Source organism: Pleurodeles waltl, chromosome 1_1, assembly GCF_031143425.1.
Source record: "Pleurodeles waltl isolate 20211129_DDA chromosome 1_1, aPleWal1.hap1.20221129, whole genome shotgun sequence".
In the NCBI taxonomy this organism is placed as follows: Eukaryota; Metazoa; Chordata; class Amphibia; order Caudata; family Salamandridae; genus Pleurodeles; species Pleurodeles waltl.
In genome coordinates, this window is record NC_090436.1 from 982619466 (window position 1) to 982641256 (window position 21791).

The 21791-nt window shown below is 43.2% G+C and overlaps 1 protein-coding gene across 3 annotated transcripts in view; it reads right to left on the reverse strand.

The window, feature by feature from the left end:
- The window catches only part of FAM13A (family with sequence similarity 13 member A), an 848928-nt gene that overhangs the window by 472183 nt on the left and 354954 nt on the right, over positions 1–21791 (reverse strand). For all 3 annotated transcript variants that reach the window (XM_069230260.1, XM_069230261.1, XM_069230259.1), the window contains one exon: positions 857–940. In XM_069230260.1, the coding sequence (XP_069086361.1) occupies positions 857–940 (84 nt within the window). The remainder of the gene's footprint in view (positions 1–856; positions 941–21791) is intronic.

The window sequence follows — 21791 nt, forward strand, 5'->3', positions numbered from 1 at the left end:
GGTCTTCGCATGCAAAAGGGAATTATTCTAAGCTTTATGACTAGCAATGAAGAACCTACGATGCAGAAATGATGTGGATTGGATACAGTGGTATATCTGGATGAAGGAGGGACTAGTGTGGCATAATTTTCTTAGTTCTAAAGTTGTGAGTGCAGAGTACTGTATTTTGAGGAGGGTTTGAGCAACACTGCTTACTTGTAGTCAGGAGAGTTTGGAGTGTACTACACTGATAAGGTGTTATTTTATGGGTAAAGAAAACACAGTTAGTGAAGGTAGTAATGTGAAGGAAAGCAAAGAACATTTCTTCAGTTTTTTCAAGAGTATAAGGAATAAAGTTAAAGGGTTTAGAAGGATGGTTGTGTTTTCGGTGATGGGGTGAGATGCAGAGAAGCAATGTATGAACACATACTTTTATGGCAGGAAGATAGAGAGAAAATATGGAGGAAAGTGTTTTAACACTAGCTAAGAAAAAAGAAAGCAGTAAAGAGAAAATCACAAATATAGAAACAGGACGGTACCTAAGAGAAATAGTGAGAAAGACCTCTACAAAAATAGAAAGGGCTACATTTTTTGGGCAGGCCACTCTCACCGATTATTCTATTCCTTTTGATGCGAATCAGATTTTTGTGATTCCAAAACTCAGAAACAAGTAACAGACTTCTCGCTATTAATGAGACCGGTACCACATTTCAAGCTTTGGTTCCTCAATGTAAAATGTCATTACCTTATAAAAAAATATCTTGGTTACTCCCACCAGTCCTACAGATTGCTCATGCTCCTATCAAGCCATGCTTTCCTACATGTCCTACATACTGGAGACGTGGAAAATTGAGACTTAATTGAGGAGGCAGCTTACCTTTCTTCTAGGTAATGGCTTTGGAGCATCCGTTTCTACATCACACATAATGACAGGAGGGGACTGCAATTCCGATGTGACTTCCTGCAAAAAGAAGATACAGAAAAAATGTCACTTTTAATATAATAACAGTTATGAAAAAAATGTAAAAATTAACATGCTGTTATTAGAAGACATTTTTGTGCTTTACATCTTTGCATGGAATGAACACTCATACAATGAAGTTACATTTTTAATCCTTTAAGTATTTTTCATTTTATATGGCGGTGCATAACTCCTTCCAGTTACTTCAGAGCAGGTGAAATACAGAAACTAAAGGGGGAAACTAGATTTCAGTCAGAAAAGAAGGTTCAACCCAATATTCTTCTGAGAGCACCTGAAGCTTGCTGTCCACCAATGCCCAAAGAGCAGCACCAGGAGACCCATAACATAACAGCAAGTCTTGAACAATTTTCTTAAGAAGCATCTTCAAATATTGCCAAACTAGATATGCACATTTGGTAGACACCTTTTGTTTCATGACATGGGCAAAGTTAGCGATTGCCCAGGGCCTCCACCTTCCAAGTGTTGCTGTGGTAAAGCGATCTGGATTATTTCAAGAGTGATCTTGGTCTCTCCCCACTGACTTACTTTATCTCAACTAATCTTCCTCTCTTGCTGCCTACCTTTTCTTCTCTTGATATGTATGTACATCACCACTCTAACTTTTCATCTTCCTCTCTCTCAACTTCACTTACCTCTTGTGCTATCATCTCCCCTATCTTGCTCTTTACCACGCTATACTTGATCACCTCTCTGTAAAATATTCTAATCTTTTGTTGCCTTCCTTTACTTTCTTTACATCTCCCTTTTTCTACCTCACCTTTGTCTAATTTATAACCATCTATCTTGCTGTATGACACTTTTCTATCTCGCCTATTACTAAATCTCCTCTTTTTTCCTTACCTCTCTTCTCCCTCTACCTACTTCTCTGACAACCTCCATCAACTCTCTCTACCACACTTTTACTTTCTCTGCCTCACCTGTCTTGTGCTTCTCCCCTTAATTTACCTTTTCCACAACAACCCTCTTTGCCTATCTCACTCAACCTCTGTAAATCACCATGTTCTTATCCCATCTCTGTACCTTAACTCTTCCTCGCCTTTCTCAATATACTTCTCTTTTGCACCCCATCCTTATTTGCCTCTCTCTTGTACTTGCCTCTCTCGTTACCACTCTAAGCCTACCTCTGTAGATGTACCCCTTATTTCTAACTTCGATCTCATTCCTCTCTGCACCTCTGTCTCATCTTGCTAAATCTCTCCTCCCTCTACTTCAACAAATATCACTCTATTAGGATCTTCTCTATCTTTCACCCCTCTGCTACACTCTCTTCACCAGACCAATCTCTCTACCTCATTTCTCTAGCTAGCTCACATCCTCTCACTATCTAGTCTCTTCCTCCCCTGCCTCTCTTCCACATCAATTAACCTTTCAATTGACCTCACTATTTGTTACATTGTCTCTCCAAACAAATCCCCTCTTTCTTTCTGTTTCACTACCACACTCCTTTCTTGCTACCTTACTTTCTCTACCTTTTTCCTCTATTTAACATTACCTCACCCTCTTCTCTCTCTCTCATCTGTCTCTGTACCTTCTTCTCTGCTTCGACTCACCCTATCTATCGTACCGTGCTCTCTCTATTTTTAAATATCTACTTCTTTATCCCTACCTCTCCATCTAACTCATTGCTCTCACTCCCAGCAGTTTGAACCTAACCTCCCTTTCTCTATTTCACCTCTGTAAGTCACTTATTTTCTTTCTCCAGCTCATCTCAATTTCAACCCCTTACTTACTCTTCCCTCTCTGACTTCTCATTTTTCCAGATGTCCCCATCTTGCCATTTTCTCTCTAAATGCATCTCTCTATTTGTCTATTTCTACCTCAACTGTTTACCCATTTATATTTACTTCTCTCTTCCTTAACTGATAACTTGCCTCTCTTTCTACATTAATCTGCCTCTACCTCACCTTGGTGCTCTCAATGCCACCCATTCTCTATACATTTCTTTCTGTATATCTATCATAATCGTTAACGCTCAATCTCTCTCTAAAACCTTACCTACCTCTCTTTCTCTACTTAAATCTTTTTCTTCCTCTTTGTATCTTTCTTATGCACTAACTCACCTTTCTCTAATTAACTTATGTCCCTCAATTCATCACCTATCTCGTTTGGTCATCAGTCTCAATGTCCTTTTGCTTTCTACTTGACTTCTCAATCTTTCTCCTGTCTCACACTCACACCTACTTCCCATATTCAGCACAGTTGGCCGCCAGGGTCTAGCATGAGAAATGTACAAAACAAAAGAAGAGGGTGTGGGGTGTGTGTATGTGTGTGTGTGTGTGTGTGGGGGGGGGGGGGGGGGGGGGGGAGGGGCATGGCCAGCTAAGAACACTAAGGAGAAAATTATCAGGTTTCAGAAAATGGAATAGTGAAAATCAGAGCAGTACTTTCATATTCCCTATTGGAACAAGAATGCAAGTTGCAAAGGGAGGTTTATCTGTGATTACTAATATCTGGCAATCAAAGCTACAATTTCAAAATCTAATTGCACATGCCTTATTATAATATTAGCACTATACAAAACAGGAGCACTTCAATATCCCTGAGAACCGGGGAGTAATAAAGGCAATCCAAATAACTGTTATTTCACTGATATTTTGTGAAAACATCTTTGAAACAGGGGACCACACATATATTGATTCCAAACATGAATTAATCAATTTAAAACATACAGCACACAAGCACCAATGATGGTTCAAATATATACTGAGGACCCACAAACACAGCATATTTGACTTGAAGTATTCATCTAAAAACGTGCAACAAACAGTGGATCGGGCGGTGCAGTGCTCAATTGATACTCATGTACCATAGCAAGAGAAAAGGCAAATACACATGATATAAAAGGTTTAGTGACTTCCAGATATTAGACATCTGAGTAGCAGATGAGTAGTCACTGTTTCTTTCCACCTTTCTTTACTTTGAGTGGGCTGGCCAACTGATATTTACTGCAGCCATTTCAGCACTAATGACATTACTTTTGAGGTTCCTCATTAGGACAAAAGGATAAACCAGGAGCAACCCTCTATACTGCATGGGATCTCAAAACCGGAATGCTTATTTACCAAGAGATGCCAATTAACTGGGTGAGTAGGCAATGACAAAACAGGAACCTTTTATGAAATTTGTTGAATAGTGCAAGGCATACATGTTATGATTAAGCCAGCAGTCTGATTATACAGCTCAAGCACAAATTCCTTGCTCCTTGGACATTGAGGACCACATCTCAGTAGCGCCAGCTTACTCTTGCTAATAATGGTAAGTGCGGTATTCCTTTGTCTGTTTCTATTTATTTGCATAGCCACGAAAATTAATTAATACTGGATTTAGATCACCCACTAAGCTGATGATCTCTTGATCCTATGGAAAAGTTGTCTCTGCAACGTCCCACTAGGACTTCTCTCAGATCATGCAACCTTTTGGTGCGGTATTTATGCTTTAAGTAAAATCAGATGTACGGGTAAGAATGATGTATGAGTAAGAATGGTGCAGCACTATGAAGCACTTGGAAATTACTGTGCACAAGGGGAATCCTTTGGAAAGAAGCAGTGGCAAAGCCACCAGGCCTTCGGCCTTTCTGACTTAATGGCTTTGCCATGCTGCACACCATCCAAAATGCAATGCAGCCTAACTGAAGTTTATAAAAGAGTTAAAATTAAAGCCTATGACGTCATCTTGCTCACCACACATGCAAGCGCCTACAAAATGACTTGAGCACATTTTTTTAGTTACCAATCCAAGTTGGATAAGTAACTAAAAAACAAAATAAAACATGCAAAAGATTTTTTTTAAATTCAGACAGGCGAAGGGAGAGGTAACACGGGGACGGGTGGAGGGTAGAGCAAAGGAAAAACGGGGAGGCTGGAGGATCAGTGAAGAAACACGGAGGAACGGCAGAAAGCTGAAGCAACAAAGTAGAGAACACGAAAGCAGCAGAGGGGCGGGAGTGAAAGCAAAACACCAGAAGAAGAAAGCAACACAAGGTGCAGGTGAGGAAAGCACTGGGGAGAAACACAAAGGTGAGTGCAAGAGGGAGGAAAGCAAGAAGAATCTGTTGGGCAACAGAGAGCAACATAGAGTGCAGAAAAAGAGGAGTAAATAAGAAAGGTGCATGCACTCGAACAGTGTGCTTTACAAAATAAAAGTGGTGCTTGAAAAGCAAGCATTGAAAGCATCGATGCCTGCCAATCAAAGAGACTGCAAACAGGCAATGCTTCACTGAATGGGCAAACACAAGCTGGGACACAAATAAGAAATAGGCAAATGAGAGTGACAAGGAAATGGTATTTAATAGACAGGTTCCCAAGCCTCCCTATGTTCTAACCTCAATATGCCTTGCAACAGACAGAGCATGAAATGTCTAAAAGGCTTGGCCTGAAAAGTCAGTGCGAGGCTCATGCCAGTTTGCAGGGATTCCACTGCCATGTCTGTTCGACTTTCAGTGAAGATTTGGCTCCTGCACACACTTTTGCATCCATGTCTGGCAGTATTTGTTTTTTGAGAATCAGGGAGACTTGAGCACCCTGGCCCTTTCTGCGCATTCCTACATGTAATATTATATTGCACTCATTCTACTTACTTGTTCTGTTCTCCAATGGAAGAGAGGAAATACTAATTTATTGTGATGCAGACCTGCCACCTTCTTGGAAGTGATAGAGACAATAGCTAGGAAGCATTGTCAAAGGAACACACTGAAATATTTTATAAATGTATTAATTTTTCCCCAAGTGAAAGTCTTTTTTGTTAAAACAAAAAATGGATAAACTCGAGGGTGCCCATGGGTATCAAAAGAGCCTTAAAACTTTCACACCAGTGTAGTAGCACTGGGAAGTTTGTGTCCCTCTTCTGCATTGTCTGATATGGCAAGACAGTGATCGGAAATAATAATGCTGATGATTTGTAATGTTTAATGTTCTAATCATTAGTGTCTTTTAATAGCTTTGAAGTGTATGGTTTATGCTGACCAGGATCACTAAATTCAATATATGCAGAATAGTGGAAGATTTGAGAATTTGGTAAACACTGGGTTCAGTGTGCGCAATAGGACATGGTTCTAAGAGTGTGCATGAACACGATGTTCAATTAAGTGTAAGGTGTGCCCAATAGAGCAAAGTGGGTAGTTTATAACAAAGCACAAAAGTCACTCCATGGGCATAGAACAAGTGGCTCACTAGGAGTGAGCAACTGGAGCATGCACTGGGTTCTTTGATCAGGTGATGTGTGGGTTGAATGCGTAGTATGTACCGATCATCCTTTAATAGTGACGAGTTTGTGTATATTTGCAGTATTATGAGCTCACATAATACCACATGACAGGGTGAGTAAAGTGGTGTTAAGTACAAATATCCTTGGGTCCTAGTGAGTGTGAAACTATGGAATTCACGAAGTATCCCACAGCAGGGGGTGATTAAAGAAGAACAGAATGTGTGGAATGCTCTATGACAGGGTGAGTACAGAAGTATATTGTGCGGGATGTCCTATGACAGAGATGAGTGTGGTATATATGGTCCTACTCGGTGTGTGGGAGTTGGACTGCATAAAATGCCCTGTGAAGGGATAAGTGCAGTGATGTATGTTGCAGAGAGTGCATGGCTATGTTGGAAGGAATGCCTTATTACAGGGGTGATTGCAGCCACCATTACGATTCAACTTACTTTGGCTGGAGGCAAATTCCTTCCATATCATGTGTCTGGTGATTTTAGGGGAGCTTGTTAGAGTGCTTACTAATTTTCGTAAAGTGTAAATGTACAGACATTCCCAGTTTTGTAGTCACTGTAAAGGAGAGATATGTGTTGGGTTTTCCTCTACATATCACAGTTCATGTATTTATTTTAAACGAGGGAAAGGTGTTGGGGATGTTTCTTCTATGCCCGTCATGGTCTGCTACTGCCTCCCTCAATACACTAGTTTTACATGGAATGTGGGGTAGAGAGGAGGTGTAGGCATGTATGCAGATGTGTATGTAGAACAGTTAGTGGAGCTACCCAGCTCCTGGTAGGCAACCAGACCTGTACTTGTGATCTATACTTTACTACTAATATAGGAGCTACCCACCTTAACACCAGAGTCAAGGTTCTTTGTACATCTTTTAACGATCAGATCTACTTTCTAGCTCTCGTGACCCAATTATCTCTTATCATTAAGCCCTCCAACAACCAAGAGAACCACAAATCTACCCCTTAATTATCACATAACACAAACAAACCTCTAAATATAGCCAAATCCTTTAACTTGACTTCCCTATATACTACATGCCAGTCTTTAACTATTGTTGACAAAGCACAAATTCCACCTAAAAAAATACTATGAATATTGCTAGATGCGTCTTAGTCCAATTAGAAGAAACCCTGCCCCACCTTTAACAAGTCATTCCCAGATGAAAGTTTCTCTCCCCACGATGACCTGTAATAGTGATTATTTTAAGTGTGCAAATTTGAAATGAAGCTTTAAGTGAAATGCTATTTCTTTGTTATCAGTCTTAGGATCCGCCGCAACAAATCCATTAGCATTGATTCAAAACAGTAATCCATTAGATCAGTCTCGGAAACAGCTTATGTCAAATGCAATAAAGAAAAAATCTATCGGACTTTGAAACCCAAATCAGATCTATAGAAGCCAAATAAATAATCTTGATGGCGAGTGAGACAAACTCTGAGCACTGAAACAAGTCTACAAAGTAGAAGTCTAATGAACTATAGCAAAGTACAATGAAATACAAAGAATTTAATATTGTGGCTACTCTACTAGCTAAATATATAAAAGGAGGCGCAACCGAAGATGAGCCTTCCACTGACCTGAAAAAGGGGAAATCCTTGTGCTTTGTCAAATTCGAAGAAAGCCTAGCCCACAGATCCTGGCATAACCCCTGCTTTCTATTTAGAAATAGTTTCTCCATTGCATCAACATCATCTCTTATACTCTACATCGAACCATGGTCATATAAAAGGCCCTAATTAAGTCATTGGCGGTAAAAACCACCTAACGCCGCAGTTACGGCCACCAAAAGACAGTCACCGCGGCTACCATCCGTCCGCCAGATTATGACCACTTCCGGACTTCCACCACAAGCAGGGCGGAAATCCGACAGTGATCATACTGGCGGATGGTGGCAAGTTGGCTCTGCTACCACCAGCACCGTCACGCCAGTAGACCGCTGCTGCCCGTATCATGACCTGTGATACGGCCTGGCGCTGTTCGTCTGGTGGGTGCTCCTCGTGGTGGCAGCGCCCCTTCCCGTTCCCTGCCGGAAGACCACCTGAAAGAAGTTAAGTTGGGCTTCCGACAGGGGAGTGGGTGGGAGGTGTTGTGTGTGTGTGTGGGGGGGGGGGGGGTTGTGTGCATGAATACGTCTGTGTGTGTGGTGTTTGCGTGCGTGTAAGCATGTGAATGAATGCGTGTAAGAATGGTAATGTGAGTGCGTGTCTGCATGTCAGTGTGAATGTGTGTATGAATATGTGTGAGCATGACTGGATGTATGCGTGTATGCCAGTGTGAGTGAGTGGGTGTATGCGTGGTGCGTGTCTGCGGTTTGTGCGTGTATGGGGGCAGGGAGGGGATTAGAAGGGGGGGGTGGATGGAGGGAACGGGGGGCCTCTGGGGAGTGTTTGTGGAGGGGGGTGAGCCGCCTACCAGTGACAGGGAAGGAATTCCCTGTCATCGGTAGGGCCTGCTGCCATGGTTTTTGTGGCGTTGCTAATGCCATGACAACCATGGTGGTGAGCTGGCTCAAAATGCTGCTGGCGCTACTAAAGCAGCCACGGGGCTGGAGATTGACATCTCCAGCCCGGCGGCTGCTACAACCATGGCAGTCAGAGTGGAGAAGTGGCGGGTTGGCTGCAGCCAACCTGCCATTCTCATAATGTGGCAGTATGTACCGCCAGCCTGTTTGCGGTACTGCCGCCACATTACCACTCACCGCCGGGGTCATAATGACCCCCAGAGTGTCTTAAAATTGAAAGATTTAGAAGTACAGTTCCATGAATATTTAAAAAATGGTTACTTACTTGTAGTAGGGACACCAGAAAAGTTTTCCCTCATCTCCAAAAAAGGTGTACAAATTAAACATGTTTAGTGTAAAAATGTCACCCTCTTAAATGCCTATGCAGGTCAAATGTTTTCCCAAATGTACACTCCTCTACCAAAATACCATACAAAAACTATATTGGAGTATCTTAACCCTAGTTCACTGCTGGACAATGTACTGACTGATGGCAAATGAGGCCTGATAGGAATTATAACGCAGTGCTAAGGTTGACTGTGCCCAGATCGTTTTGACAGATGTGTACAGTTCATACCCAAGAATGAGAAGAAAAGTGGGCAGTGGGAGGGTCATTTGTGACTTAAGTGAAGATCATGAGAAAGCAAAACCAGCACTACAACTTACTAACCATTTCTTCTTCATTACAGGATCATCACCAGTAGTCAAATGTTAGAAGAGTGAAACAAACATATCCCCATAATTGCAGCTCCTTGCTACGTAGAATAAATACCAGCCTCATCAAAGTTTCCTATTGCACTTAAGCAAATAGGTTTAGTGGAGTAGTTTGACCATCTTACAGTCATCCTTTATGTTAGAAGCGGGCAATACTGTTTCACAAATGTGTGCACAGATTTCCATTTGCCCACTTTACAAATCTCAGCCAAATGAATGTTTTTCTTGAGTCTGTAGTGGCTACCTTGCCTCTGGTGGAATGTGCTTTAGGTTTTGCAGAAAGAGGTTTTTTTTGCCAATTGGTAACAAAGTGTGATACAAGACACAAACCACTGGGAAATGGATTGCTCTGCCGTAGCCACACCAGTCTTTGCTGAACTTGAGTTGGGGAATAATTGTTAAGACTTCCTTATCAGATTATGCTTGTGTAAATAAAACTGTGAAACAATCTTGACATCTAATGAATGTAAAGAAAGTTCAGCTGGAATGCTGAAAAATACAGGATGGGTTACAGCTTGACAGAGGGCTCGAACTGAGGGCTCATTAATTTAGAAAGTACTATAATTGAACTCCCATCTAGCAGAAGGTGATCTTATAGAAAGGTAGACACTCTTTAAGCCTTCAAGAAAGTCTTTTACTCCATGAATGTTTGGAAAGGAGGATACATTGAACCTTTTCTACGTGTAGTTATTGTTGCCAAAAAAATGTTGGATACAGCCTTAGCCACATGTAAAAGATAAGGCAAGATCATCTTGCCAGTCAAAATGGATCAGCACCTTTTTGTCTGTACCACATATGAAATCTCTTCTATTTAAAAAGTAAAACGTCCTTGTAGACTGTCTTTTTGCTTCTCTCAGGATATCTATGCAATTATGAGAAAAATTAAAATGTCCATACTGTCTGATCCAAAGAGCAGTGTTGTCAAATGCAATGCTGTTAGAGATGGGTGGCATGTCTGGCCCACTTATCTTGTCAGCAGGTTCAGTTTGCACAGTAACCTGTTGTGTGGGTCTACATACATTTGAAGAAGGTCCAGGAACCACCACTGCCAGGTCATTAGGTTGTGATTATTATCCGAGTTGCTTTGGAGCGCCTTAGTTTGAGGATCACTGCTGATATTAGAGGGATAGGAGGGAAAACATAGTAGTGCTTCTGACAAGTTAATTAACAGGGCATCGCTCAGAGACCCTGGGCCATCTCCTGCAGGCAAAGCTTTGTCATTTAGAGCTGGGGCAAATATCTCTGGAAAATCTGAAAAATCTCTGGAAAACCACATGCCACTAAGATGTCGAAATTCCTTGGCATCTGTGACCCATTTGTGATTTTCTTTGACAAATCTGCAGAGAAAAGCTGGCCTTTGGATTTGTGCCCTGAAGATGTACTGTGTTTATGAACAGGCTCCTGGTTGGCAACCACAAACAGAATTTCTGAGTTTCAAGCAAGAGGGATCTTGTGTTAGTGCTACCTTGTTTAAGTAGTGCACTGCAGCAGTACTGTCTGATCATGCTAATATCAAATCTGTTGTCAGAGACCGCTAGAATGCCTTTAGTGCTAGGTGGGCTGTTCTCAGCTCCAAGAATGTGATATGTCAACGTCTTTAAGTCCATACGCCCTAAACAGAAAGGCTTCCTGGGGGTGCATTCTATTCCAGTAACAAGGCATCTGTTACAGCTGTCTGGGTAGGAAGGTGCCTGATGAAAAGCAACATCCATGAATTAGGCTGTCTGCTCTACTTCACCAGATAGAAACTGCTTTCCTGTCTGAGAAAATTTGAGCTCATCATCCCACTTGTTCGCCTTCTTGAGTTCACTGGTATTCTAAGCATTGTTGAAGAGGTCTTGTATAAGGTCTTGCATTTTGGCATAATTAAAACACATGAAGATATTGAACCCACAGTGGCGGTTAGTTGACGGTCTATTGTATTTGAAGATCTCCTTGACAAGTTGACACTTTCATCACATGAATGATACTCTTCCCTCCAAATGAAACACTCTTATTTTGTGTTTACAGTCGCTCCGAAGTAAGCCAGGATCTGAAATGGAGTTAGAGTTGATTTCAGGTAACTGATTTCGATGACTAATCGATTAAAAGGGAGACTGTGTTTTGAAGATCTTCCTTTAATATGATAAGTTACTGCCTTTAACCGGTTCTGTGCAGCAGACGTAACGGTTACGTCCTGCGACACAGTGCTGCTGTGCCGAGGACGTAACCATTACGTCCTCGGCACACAGCTCAGAGGGAGCGCTCTCGCTCCCTCTGTGTGCTTCCCCCCACCACCCAAAGGCAGGGATGGAAGGGGAACCCCTTCCCCTTCCACCCCCACCCCCTCCACCCCCCATAATGACGTCAGCCACACGATCGCGCGCTGACTTCATTACAGGGTGCCGGTCACGCAGGAAGCCATTTGCTTCCTGTGCGCGAACGGAAGAAGAGGTGAGTTTCTCTTGCCGGTGGGTGGGGGGGTTTGAAAGAAAGGGGCACTGAGGGAAAGGAAAGGGTTGTCCTTTCCCCTGGTGTCTTTTTGAGCATTTTTGCTGGCCGATCGCAATAAATGCCCACTAGACGCCAGGGATTTTTTTTTTTATGTTGATGTGTTTGTTGAGTGTCGGGGAGCGGCCCCATGGGCAAGGGTCGCTCCCCTTTTGGGGGCAAGTTATAAACGGCCATTTCTGCCCCCCTTGGGGGCAGATTGGCCTACTATTTTAGGCTGATCTGCCCCCCCACTGGAACGCCAGGGATGTTTTTATTTTTGTTTATTTATGTGGAGGGTGCCCCCTTCGGCAAGGGGCGCCCCCCCAAGGGGGCATAGAACTGTTGGCCTATTTTTTTTTAGGGCCATCTGCCTCCAAGGGGGGCAGAAGCCACTTAGGCACCAGGGATTGTGTGTTTAGTGGATGGGGGGGGCGGCCCCTTGGGCAAGGGTCGCTCCCCTTTGGGGGGCATGTCTTTTAGGGCCATTTCTGCCCCGTTTGGGGGCAGATTAGCATATTATTTTTAGGCTGATCGCCAGGGATGTTTTTTTATTTGTTTATTTATGTGGGGGGCGTCCCCTTGGGGGGCATTGACCTGTTGGCCATTTCTGCACCCCATGGGGACAGATCAGCCTATTATTTTTAGGCTGATCTGCCCACAAGGGGGGCAGAAACCACTCGAACGCCAGGGTTTCTTTTTTTTATGTTTATTTTTGTGGGGGGGCCGTCCCCTTGGGCAAGGGACACCCGCCCCAAGGGTGGCATTGACCTGTTGGCCATTTCTGCCCGGGCCTATTTTTTTAGGCCCATCTGCCCCCAAGGGGGCAGAAGCCACTTAGACACCAGGGATAGTGTATGTGTGTGTGTGTTAGTGGAGGGGGGGAGGCCCTTGGGCAAGGGTCGCCCCCCCCCCCTTTGGGGGCACATGTACCAAGACCATTTCTGCACCCCTTGGGGACAGATCGGCCTATTATTTTTAGGCTGATCTGCCCCCAAGGGGGCAGAAACCACTCGAACGCCAGGGTTTCTTTTTTTTATGTTTATTTTTGTGGGGGGGCCGTCCCCTTGGGCAAGGGACACCCCGCCCCAAGGGTGGCATTGACCTGTTGGCCATCTCTGCCCCCCTTGGGGGCAGATGGGCCTATTTTTTTAGGCCCATCTGCCCCCAAGGGGGCAGAAGCCACTTAGACACCAGGGATAGTGTATGTGTGTGTGTTAGTGGATGGGGGGGGGAACCTTGGGCAAGGGTCGCCCCCCCCCCTTTGGGGGCACATGTACCAAGGCCATTTCTGCACCCCATGGGGTAAGATCGGCCTATTATTTTTAGGCTGAACAGCCCCCGGGGGGGGCAGAAACCACTCGAACGCCAGGGATTTTTTTTTATATGTTTATTTTTGTGGGGGGGCCGTCCCCTTGGTGTGTGTGTGTGTGTGTTAGTGAAGGGGGGGTGCCCTTGGGCAAGGGTCGCCCCCCCCCCTTTGGGGGCACATGTACCAAGGCCATTTCTGCACCCCTTGGGGACAGATCGCCCTATTATTTTTAGGCAGAAACCACTAGAACGCCAGGGATTTTTTTTATGTTTATTTTTTGTGGGGGGCATTGACCTGTTGGCTATTTCTGCCTCCCTTGGGGGCAGATGGGCCTATTGTTTTAGGCACCAGGGATAGTGTGTGTGTGTTTTTTTGTTTTTTTTTTGTTTGGGGGCTGTCCCCTTGGGCAAGGGTCGCTCCCCATGGGGACACACTACTAAAGGTATTTTCTACCCTCATTTGGGCAGATAGGCCTATTTTTTTAGTAGGCCCATCTGCCCCTATGGCAGAATCCACTTAGGCACCAATTTCTAAATGTTTGATGGTGGGGTGTTTGTCAACTGATGAAGTATTTGCATTTGTGATAAAAAATGTTTTCCTCCTTTTTGTTCTAGTTCAAAGCTTTTGCTTTATTTGCTGTGGCTCCTTGCGGTTTTGGCGGTGGTTGACCTGCGGTTTGCATAGTTGCATGTTTTAGGTAAGTAAAAACTATTTACTCCAAAGGAGTATTGTTGCCATGCATGAATGACATGTTTGTAGGGGGTGTACTAAATGCAGGATTGTGTGTGAAATTGTCCTTAGATTTGTGCACAATGATATTTGTTTTGTCTTATTTCTAACTTGCTCTTCTTTCTTTCTTTTTAGTGGGATATCAATGGTGATTGCTGTGTCTGTGCAGAGTAGTTGCTGGTGATTCAAGCTTTTTCAGGCAAGTCAGCGGTATAGTTTTTGAGTTTATAACTCTTACTAATAAAGCTACACTTTATTACTTATCTTACACAGTGCTGGTTGTTGGTGGTGAATTTGTCCAGTTAATTTTAATAGGAAAGATCATGGCTAGCCGCAGGATGACCGCTCAGCAGGTGGTTGGTATGCTTTTTCAGTCATTGTCTGATCATGATTATGAGACGGACTCTGCATCTGAGGCAGAGGAGGAAGTGAGAGATTCTGGCAGTGATGTTTCTGTTGGAGAGGAATCTTCTGATGAGGAAGCCACACTCAGTGCAGATGAAGGGCCTGTTTTAGAGGAGGACACTGATGTGCCATTAGTGCAGCAACCTGGGGCTGAAAGGTTTCCCGTTATAAGACCTGATCTCTGGGTTGCCCCAAACATGGAGCAGCCAGAGTTGCCTGCCTTTACTGGTCTCCCAGGGTGTAGCGCCAATACAGAGAACTTTTTGCCTGTCAATTTCTTTGAGTTATTCATGGATGATGTGTTTTTGGAAGAGATTGTTGAGCAGACTAATTTGAATGCGGAGCAGCATTTGAGGGACAACGCTGCTAGACTTAGGCCACACTCTAGAGCTGCCCAGTGGATTCCCACAAATTTGGAGGAGATAAAAAAGTTTTTGGGTTTGACTTTTTTGATGGGGTTGATAAGGAAGCCGTCACTGGCTTCTTATTGGTCTACTAGTCCCTTGATGGCAACAGCTATATTTCATGCGACCATGAGTCATAATCGGTATTTGCTTCTTCTTAGGATGCTGCATTTTGTTGACAATGCATTAGCCTTGCCACGAGATCACCCTGATTCTGACCGTCTTTTTAAGATTAGGCCTGTCCTTGATCATTTTGTAGATCGGTTTTCGGAGGTCTATGTTCCAGACAAAGAGATAAGTGTGGACGAGTCTTTGGTCCTCTTCAAGGGTCGTTTGGTTTTTAGGCAGTACATTCCTAGCAAAAGGGCACAATATGGAATTAAATTGTATATGCTGTCTGAAAGTAGTACAGGATATGGGTATAGTTTCCGTGTCTACACTGGTAGGGATTCCAATATTGACCCCCCCTGGTTGCCCTCCCACTTTTGGAGCCACTGAGAAAATTGTGTGGGATCTTGATACACGACTGTTCAACAAAGGTCACCATTTGTATGTAGAATTGTTTAAAGTGGACACTGTTGCTTGTGGCACAATTCGTTGTAACCGGAAAGGCTATCCAAGGGACAGTGCTGTGCCTTGCGGAATGATGAGCTGCTAGCTTTGAAATTTTCATACAAGAGGGATGTCTACATGCTAAGTACCATCCATGATGAGAGTACTTCCCCCGTGACTGTTTGGGGCCAAGTTGCTGAAGTGCGCAAACCTGAGTGCATTTTAGATTATAATAAGCACATGGGCGGTGTAGATAGAGTTGATCAGAGGTTGGAACTTTATACTGCTATTCCTAAGTCTTACGTTTGGTATAAGAAGTTAGCAATTCACCTCTTCCACTTAGCAACCTTTAATGCTTTTATTGTGTTTAAGGATAGGTCTCCAGAGTCAAAGATGACATTTGTGAAATTTCAGGAGTCAGTGATAGAGAGCCTTATTGTGGTGGAACAGGCCAGAGTTCCTAGAGAAGCAGTGGTGGAGGATGTGGCTAGATTGAAAGATTGCCACTTTGCTGAGCACATTCCTCCCACACCCAAAAAAGACTTTCCAGCTAAGAAATGTAGAGTGTGTTTTCGAAGAGGTATCCGGAGGGAGACTCAAATGTACTGCCCAGATTGTCCTTCAAAGCCTGGGCTGTGTGTGGGTGGTTGTTTTAAGAATTACCACACCCAGAAGAATTACTGGGAACAACCATGAGTGTAAACTCATGTCTGTTTTGTATTTTCATGTGTTCAGTTTAATGGTTAGCATTTCTGTCATGTACTTAGTTAGAGCTTTTGTGTTTGTAGTTTTGTAATTATTTCTAATTAGTTAGGGGTTCCTCTGTTTAAAAAAAAAAAAAAAATGATGCCATTGTGTGTGGAGTGGGGCTTGGCTGAGGGTGTACATATTGACTTGCTGTTGGCTACTGCAACACACTGCCAGCCAAACACCAGTCCACACACTCCCATCAGCTGGTGTGATTGTTGTATCAGGCATGTGGGTGTATGTAAGTGATGGGCCCTTGAGTGGCGCTGGCTGTCGATGTGAGTGTTGTAATGTGCTGGGCCCATGGCTGGCGGTGTGAATGGTCTTGTGCGTGTCATGTATGAAAGGTGTGTGAATGGACTGTAAAGCGGTTGGTGCCTTGTCGCGGCTTTACAGCTCACGAGCTTTGAGTCATTGGTTCAGTTTTTTGCCTTTCAGTTATTAACAGTGCATTTCATTTTTGTGAAATCTCTTGTTAATAAAATTTGATCCACTGAACCATCACTCACCCTTGTGCCAAATCCAACCAGTATATGTGGTAAAAATGACAAAACCTGCTCCGCTGTAATCAGGCATCGCAGCACACCTGTGACACGCTAGGTGCCTCGGGTGGGACCCCGATGATGAAGCATGCCACCAACTTGCTTGATGGGTGAGGGGTCTTTTTCACATAACCTAAGTGCGTTTCTTTTCACAATTTCAGTGTTTGGCACATCACAGACGTATGTGGACACATCAAAATGATATATTACAAAACTACCTGTGTTTGGTGGGGAGGGGGCACCTATGTTTTTGGTCCTGGGTGCGGCCTTCATCTAGGGAAACATACCAAACCCAGACATTTTTTTAAACTAGACACCCCAAGGACTCCAGGGAGGTGTGGCTTGGGTGGATCCCCCAACATTTTCTTACCCAGACTCCTCTGTAAACCTCAAAATTTGCTTAAAAAAGCATATTTTCCTGACTTTCGTTTGTACGATCACTGCTCCAGCACAAACTTCCTACTCCCCAGTGTTCCCCTCAGTCTCCCAAGTAAAATGACACCTCACTTATGTGGGTCCCCAAAGCAGAGTCAGCCTAAAGATGTATAAAAGAAGAATATGTCCTTATAAACTCGCTGTGCTATCCCCTCTATCTCTACAAGTTTTGGGCCTTATTCTGTTGCAGGCACCTGGCCCACCCACACAAGTGAAGTATCATTTTTACCGGGAGACTTGGGGGAACGCTGGGTGGAAGGACATTTGTGGCTCCTCTCAGATTCCAGAACTTTCTGTCACTGAAATGACAGGAAAAAGTGTTTTTTTAGCCAAATTTTGAGGTTTGCAAAGGATTCTGGGTAACAGAACCTGGTCAGAGCCCTACAAGTCACCCCATTTTGGTTTCCCCTAGGTGTCTAGTTTTCAAAAATGCGCAGGTTTGCTACGTTTCCCCAGGTGCCGGCTGAGCTAGAGGCCAAAATCCACAGCTAGGCACTTAGTAAAAAACAGCTCTGTTTTCTTTCTGAAAATGTGATGTGTCCACGTCGTGTTTTGGGGCATATCCTGTCGCGGGCGCTAGGCCTACCCACACAAGTGAGGTACCATTTTTATCAGGAGACTTGGGGGAACGCTGGGTGGAAGGAAATTTGTGGCTCCTCTCAGATTCCAGAACTTTCTGTCACCGAAATGACAGGAAAAAGTGTTTTTTCAGGCCAAATTTTGAGGTTTGCAAAGGATTCTGGGTAACGGAACCTGGTCAGAGCCCCACAAGTCACCCCATTTTGGTTTCCCCTACGTGTCTAGTTTTAAAAAATGTGCACGTTTGCTACGTTTCCCCAGGTGCCGGCTGAGCTAGAGGCCAAAATCCACAGGCAGGCACTTTGTAAAAAAACAGCTCTTTTTTCTTTCTGAAAATGTGATGTGTCCACGTTGTGTTTTGGGGCATATCCTGTCACAGGCGCTAGGCCTACCCACGCAAGTGAGGTACCATTTGTATCGGGAGACTTGGGGGAACACAGAGTAGCAAAACAAGTGTTATTGTCCCTTGTCTTTCTCTACATTTTTTCCTTCCAAATGTAAGACAGTGTGTAAAAAAGACGTCTATTTGAGAAATGCTCTGTAATTCACATGTTAGTATGGGGACCCCAGAATTCAGAGATGTGCAAATAACCACTGCTTCTCAACACCTTATCTTGTTGCCATTTTGGAAGTACAAACGTTTTCTTGATACCTATTTTTCACTCTTTATATTTCAGCAAATGAATTGCTGTATACCCGGTATAGAATGAAAACCCATTGCAAGGTGCAGCTCATTTATTGGCTCTGGGGACCTAGGGTTCTTGATGAACCTACAAGCCCTATGTATCCCTGCAACCAGAAGAGTCCAGCTGATGTAACGGTATATTGCTTTAAAAAATCTGACATTGCAGGAAAAAGTTACAGAGTAAAACGTGGAGAAAAATTGCTGTTTTTTTCACCTCAATTTCAATATTTTTTTTATTTCAGCTGTTATTTTCTGTAGGAAACCCTTGTAGAATCTACACAAATGACACCTTGCTGAAGTCAGAATTTTGTCTACTTTCCAGAAATGTTTAGCTTTCTGGGATCCAGCATTGGTTTCACACCCATTTCTGTCACTAACTGGAAGGAGGCTGAAAGCACAAAAAATAGTAAAAATGGGGTATGTCCCAGTAAAATGCCAAAATTGTGTTGAAAAATTGGGTTTTCTGATTCATGTCTGCCTGTTCCTGAAAGCTGGGAAGATGGTGGTTTTAGCAACGCAAACCCTTTGTTGATGCCATTTTCAGGGGAAAACCCACAACCTTCTTCTGCAACCCTTTTTTCGCATTTTTTAAAAAAAACCGAAATATTTGCTGTATTTTGGATAATTTCTTGGTCTCCTTCAGGGGAACCCACAACGTCTGGGTACCTCTAGAATCCCTAGGATGTTGGAAAAAAAGGACACAAATTTGGGGTGGGTAGCTTATGTGGAGAAAAAGTTATGAGGGCCTAAGCGCAAACTGCCCCAAATAGCCAAAAAAAGGCTCGGCACAGGAGGGGGAAAAGGCCTGGCAGCGAAGGGGTTAAGAAGCCAGTCATTGAGGTATCGGTAGACTCTTTCTCAGGTGACTTAGATGGGCCACTACACCAGCATGCTTTTGGAGAACATCTGAGAAGCAGACTTTAGGCTGAATAGAAGGACAGCAAATTGGAATGGAAACTTACCCAGCAAAAATGCTTTTTATGACTAGGATGTGGAAATACACATTCTGAAGTTAGATACCACCGATCCAAACTCCTACTGTGAAATGTGGGAACATTTGATTTACTTCTAGTAGTCGGAAATGTATTTGTCTGATCTGCTTGTTGGCTAAAATAGGTCTAGGATGTATCTGAAGTCTTTCTTTGGGCCTCTCTTTTTGACTAAAAAATATCTTGAATATATGCCTTCCCATTTTTGGAGTTGGAGGACTGGTTCTATTGATTTTCCCTTACCAATAAAGCATTTTCTTTGTACAGGTCAGCTAGCTGATGTGATGGCATGGTCACCAGTGTTAAGGGAGGTAGAGGTTTTCTGAAAAGAAGCATGTATCCATCCTGCACAACTTTAATGACCCTTTTGTCGCTTGTTACGCTCTGCCACTCTTAGGTTTTGGAACATAAGCTCCCCACCACCACTAGAGGATGGGCAAACGCACTGGATGATGGTCATCCAAATGTATTAAGACGGCTATGGCTGGTTGGAAGCTCTTGACTTGGCCTGTCACTAATGGTGATAGGAATATATTTGCCATGGTTGGTGTTGTTGCTGACAAGGTTGATCGTGCTATTGAGGGGATCTTCCACTGATAGTATCTGTGGTCTTTATGGTGATATGGAGGCCTGTAATATTTCTTTCTCTCTGACAGCCCCACCGCATTTAAGGTCGCCTCTTCATTTTTCAAACGGGCCATTTCCTCCTACCTATGTTATCCAACTAGTGAAGATGCAGAGAAAGGAAATATGAGGATATGTGTTTGAGGTATTTCTGATATTGCCAAATGAGGGGAGTATATCCAGGCACTGATTAGCTGACTTGAAATCAGGAGACCTTACTGAAGAACTTCACTGAACTCCTGCCATCATTTCTATGCAATCTCTCAGCAAAGTTTTGAGAAGTTTCCTAGAGGGCCCACTCATATCTCTCAAGCAGGGCAATAGTGTTGACAACCTTAAACACATTAGCAGCACTATCAAGAATTTTGTTCCTGCTGCAGTTAGTCTTTTGCCCTCCCTGGCGAAGGAAGCATATGTTTCTGGACCTGATGAGTGGTGTTTCCTAACTTCGGGCACTGAGACTGAGTTAGGCTTGGGTCGTTGGCTTAGAAATGAAGGCTCATGTTTCAGAGGTCTGCATCTTAAAAAAATAAATAAAAAATAAAATAATCTGTGAATTATTTCCACCTTAGTCACTGCCAGAGTTAAAAAGAAAAACATTTCTTACCCAGTAGACATCTGTTCGTGGCATGTAGTGCTGTAGATTCACATGCTTTGTAATATCCTGCTATCCAGTGTTGGGTCTGGAGTGCTACAAGTTGTCTTTCTTTGAATAAAATGTTTTTCGAGTCAATGAATCGAGTGACTCCTCCCTCTCGGTTACTGCACATGGTAATCAAGTCCTTGGTTAGATTGTTTCCTTGCAGGCGGGTGGGAAAGAGATGTGGGAAGGAAACAGAGAAAGAAGTCCATGCAAGTGTATCCACATATGTACAAATATATATATACAAATATAAGTTAACTGCAACTTACTCAGGCGTCCAGGGAGAAGGGTGGGCGCATGTGGATCTACAGCACTACATGCCATGAACAGATGTCTACTGGGTAAGAAACATTTTCGTTCTGTGGCACGTGTGGTTGTACATGAACATGCTTTGCATAGACTGTAAAGCAGTCCCTCCAAAAAGCAGAGGCTAGTCTATGGGAGTTGTTTGGAAAAGTGTTCTTAAGACAACTTGTCCTGCATTTGCTTGTACATCCATGCAATAGTGTTTTGTGAATGTATGTACTGTAGACCAAGTAGCTGCTCTGCATATGTCAGCTAAAGGAATATTTCAAAAAAATGCCACAGTAGCACCTTTTTCCCTAGTGGGATGTGCCCTAGGAGTTTGTGGCAATTGCCTTTTTGCCTTTAAATAACATGTTTGTATAAAGTTAACAATCCATATATTTATGCCATTTTTTTAAAACTGGATTGCCCTTAAATGGTAAAGCATAAGCCACAAAAAGCTGTTTTGTTTTCCAAAACTTTTTTGTTCTGTCAATACAGTACGGGTGCCCTCTTTAGGTCTAAAGTGTAGAATGCCTTCTCTGCTACTGAATCCGGTTATGGGAAAAAAAATAACTGGCAAATCAATGGTCTGAATGATATAAATCTGAGACACCACTTTTGGTCGAAATCTTGGATTTGTGCAGAGGACTACCTTAACGTTATGAATTTGAAAGGAGAGTTCCTCTAGAGCTAATGCCTCGAGCTCACTGAACGTCTAAGTGATGTGATTTCAACCAGAAAAGCTATGAGCGAAGAGGCTCAAATGGAGTGCCCATAAGCCTAATGAGTACAATGTTAAGTTTCCATGATGGAACAGGTGGAAGTCAAGGTGAAGTCACCCTTTTAAGTCCTTCATTGAAAGTTTTAATAACAGAGATTCTGAACAATGAAGTATGTTCTCTGTTTTGTAAGTATGCAGTTATAGTTTATAGCTGCAAGATGTAACGTGATTGAAGTGTAAGCCAAGTTAGCTTGCTGCAACTGAAGTAGCAAATCATT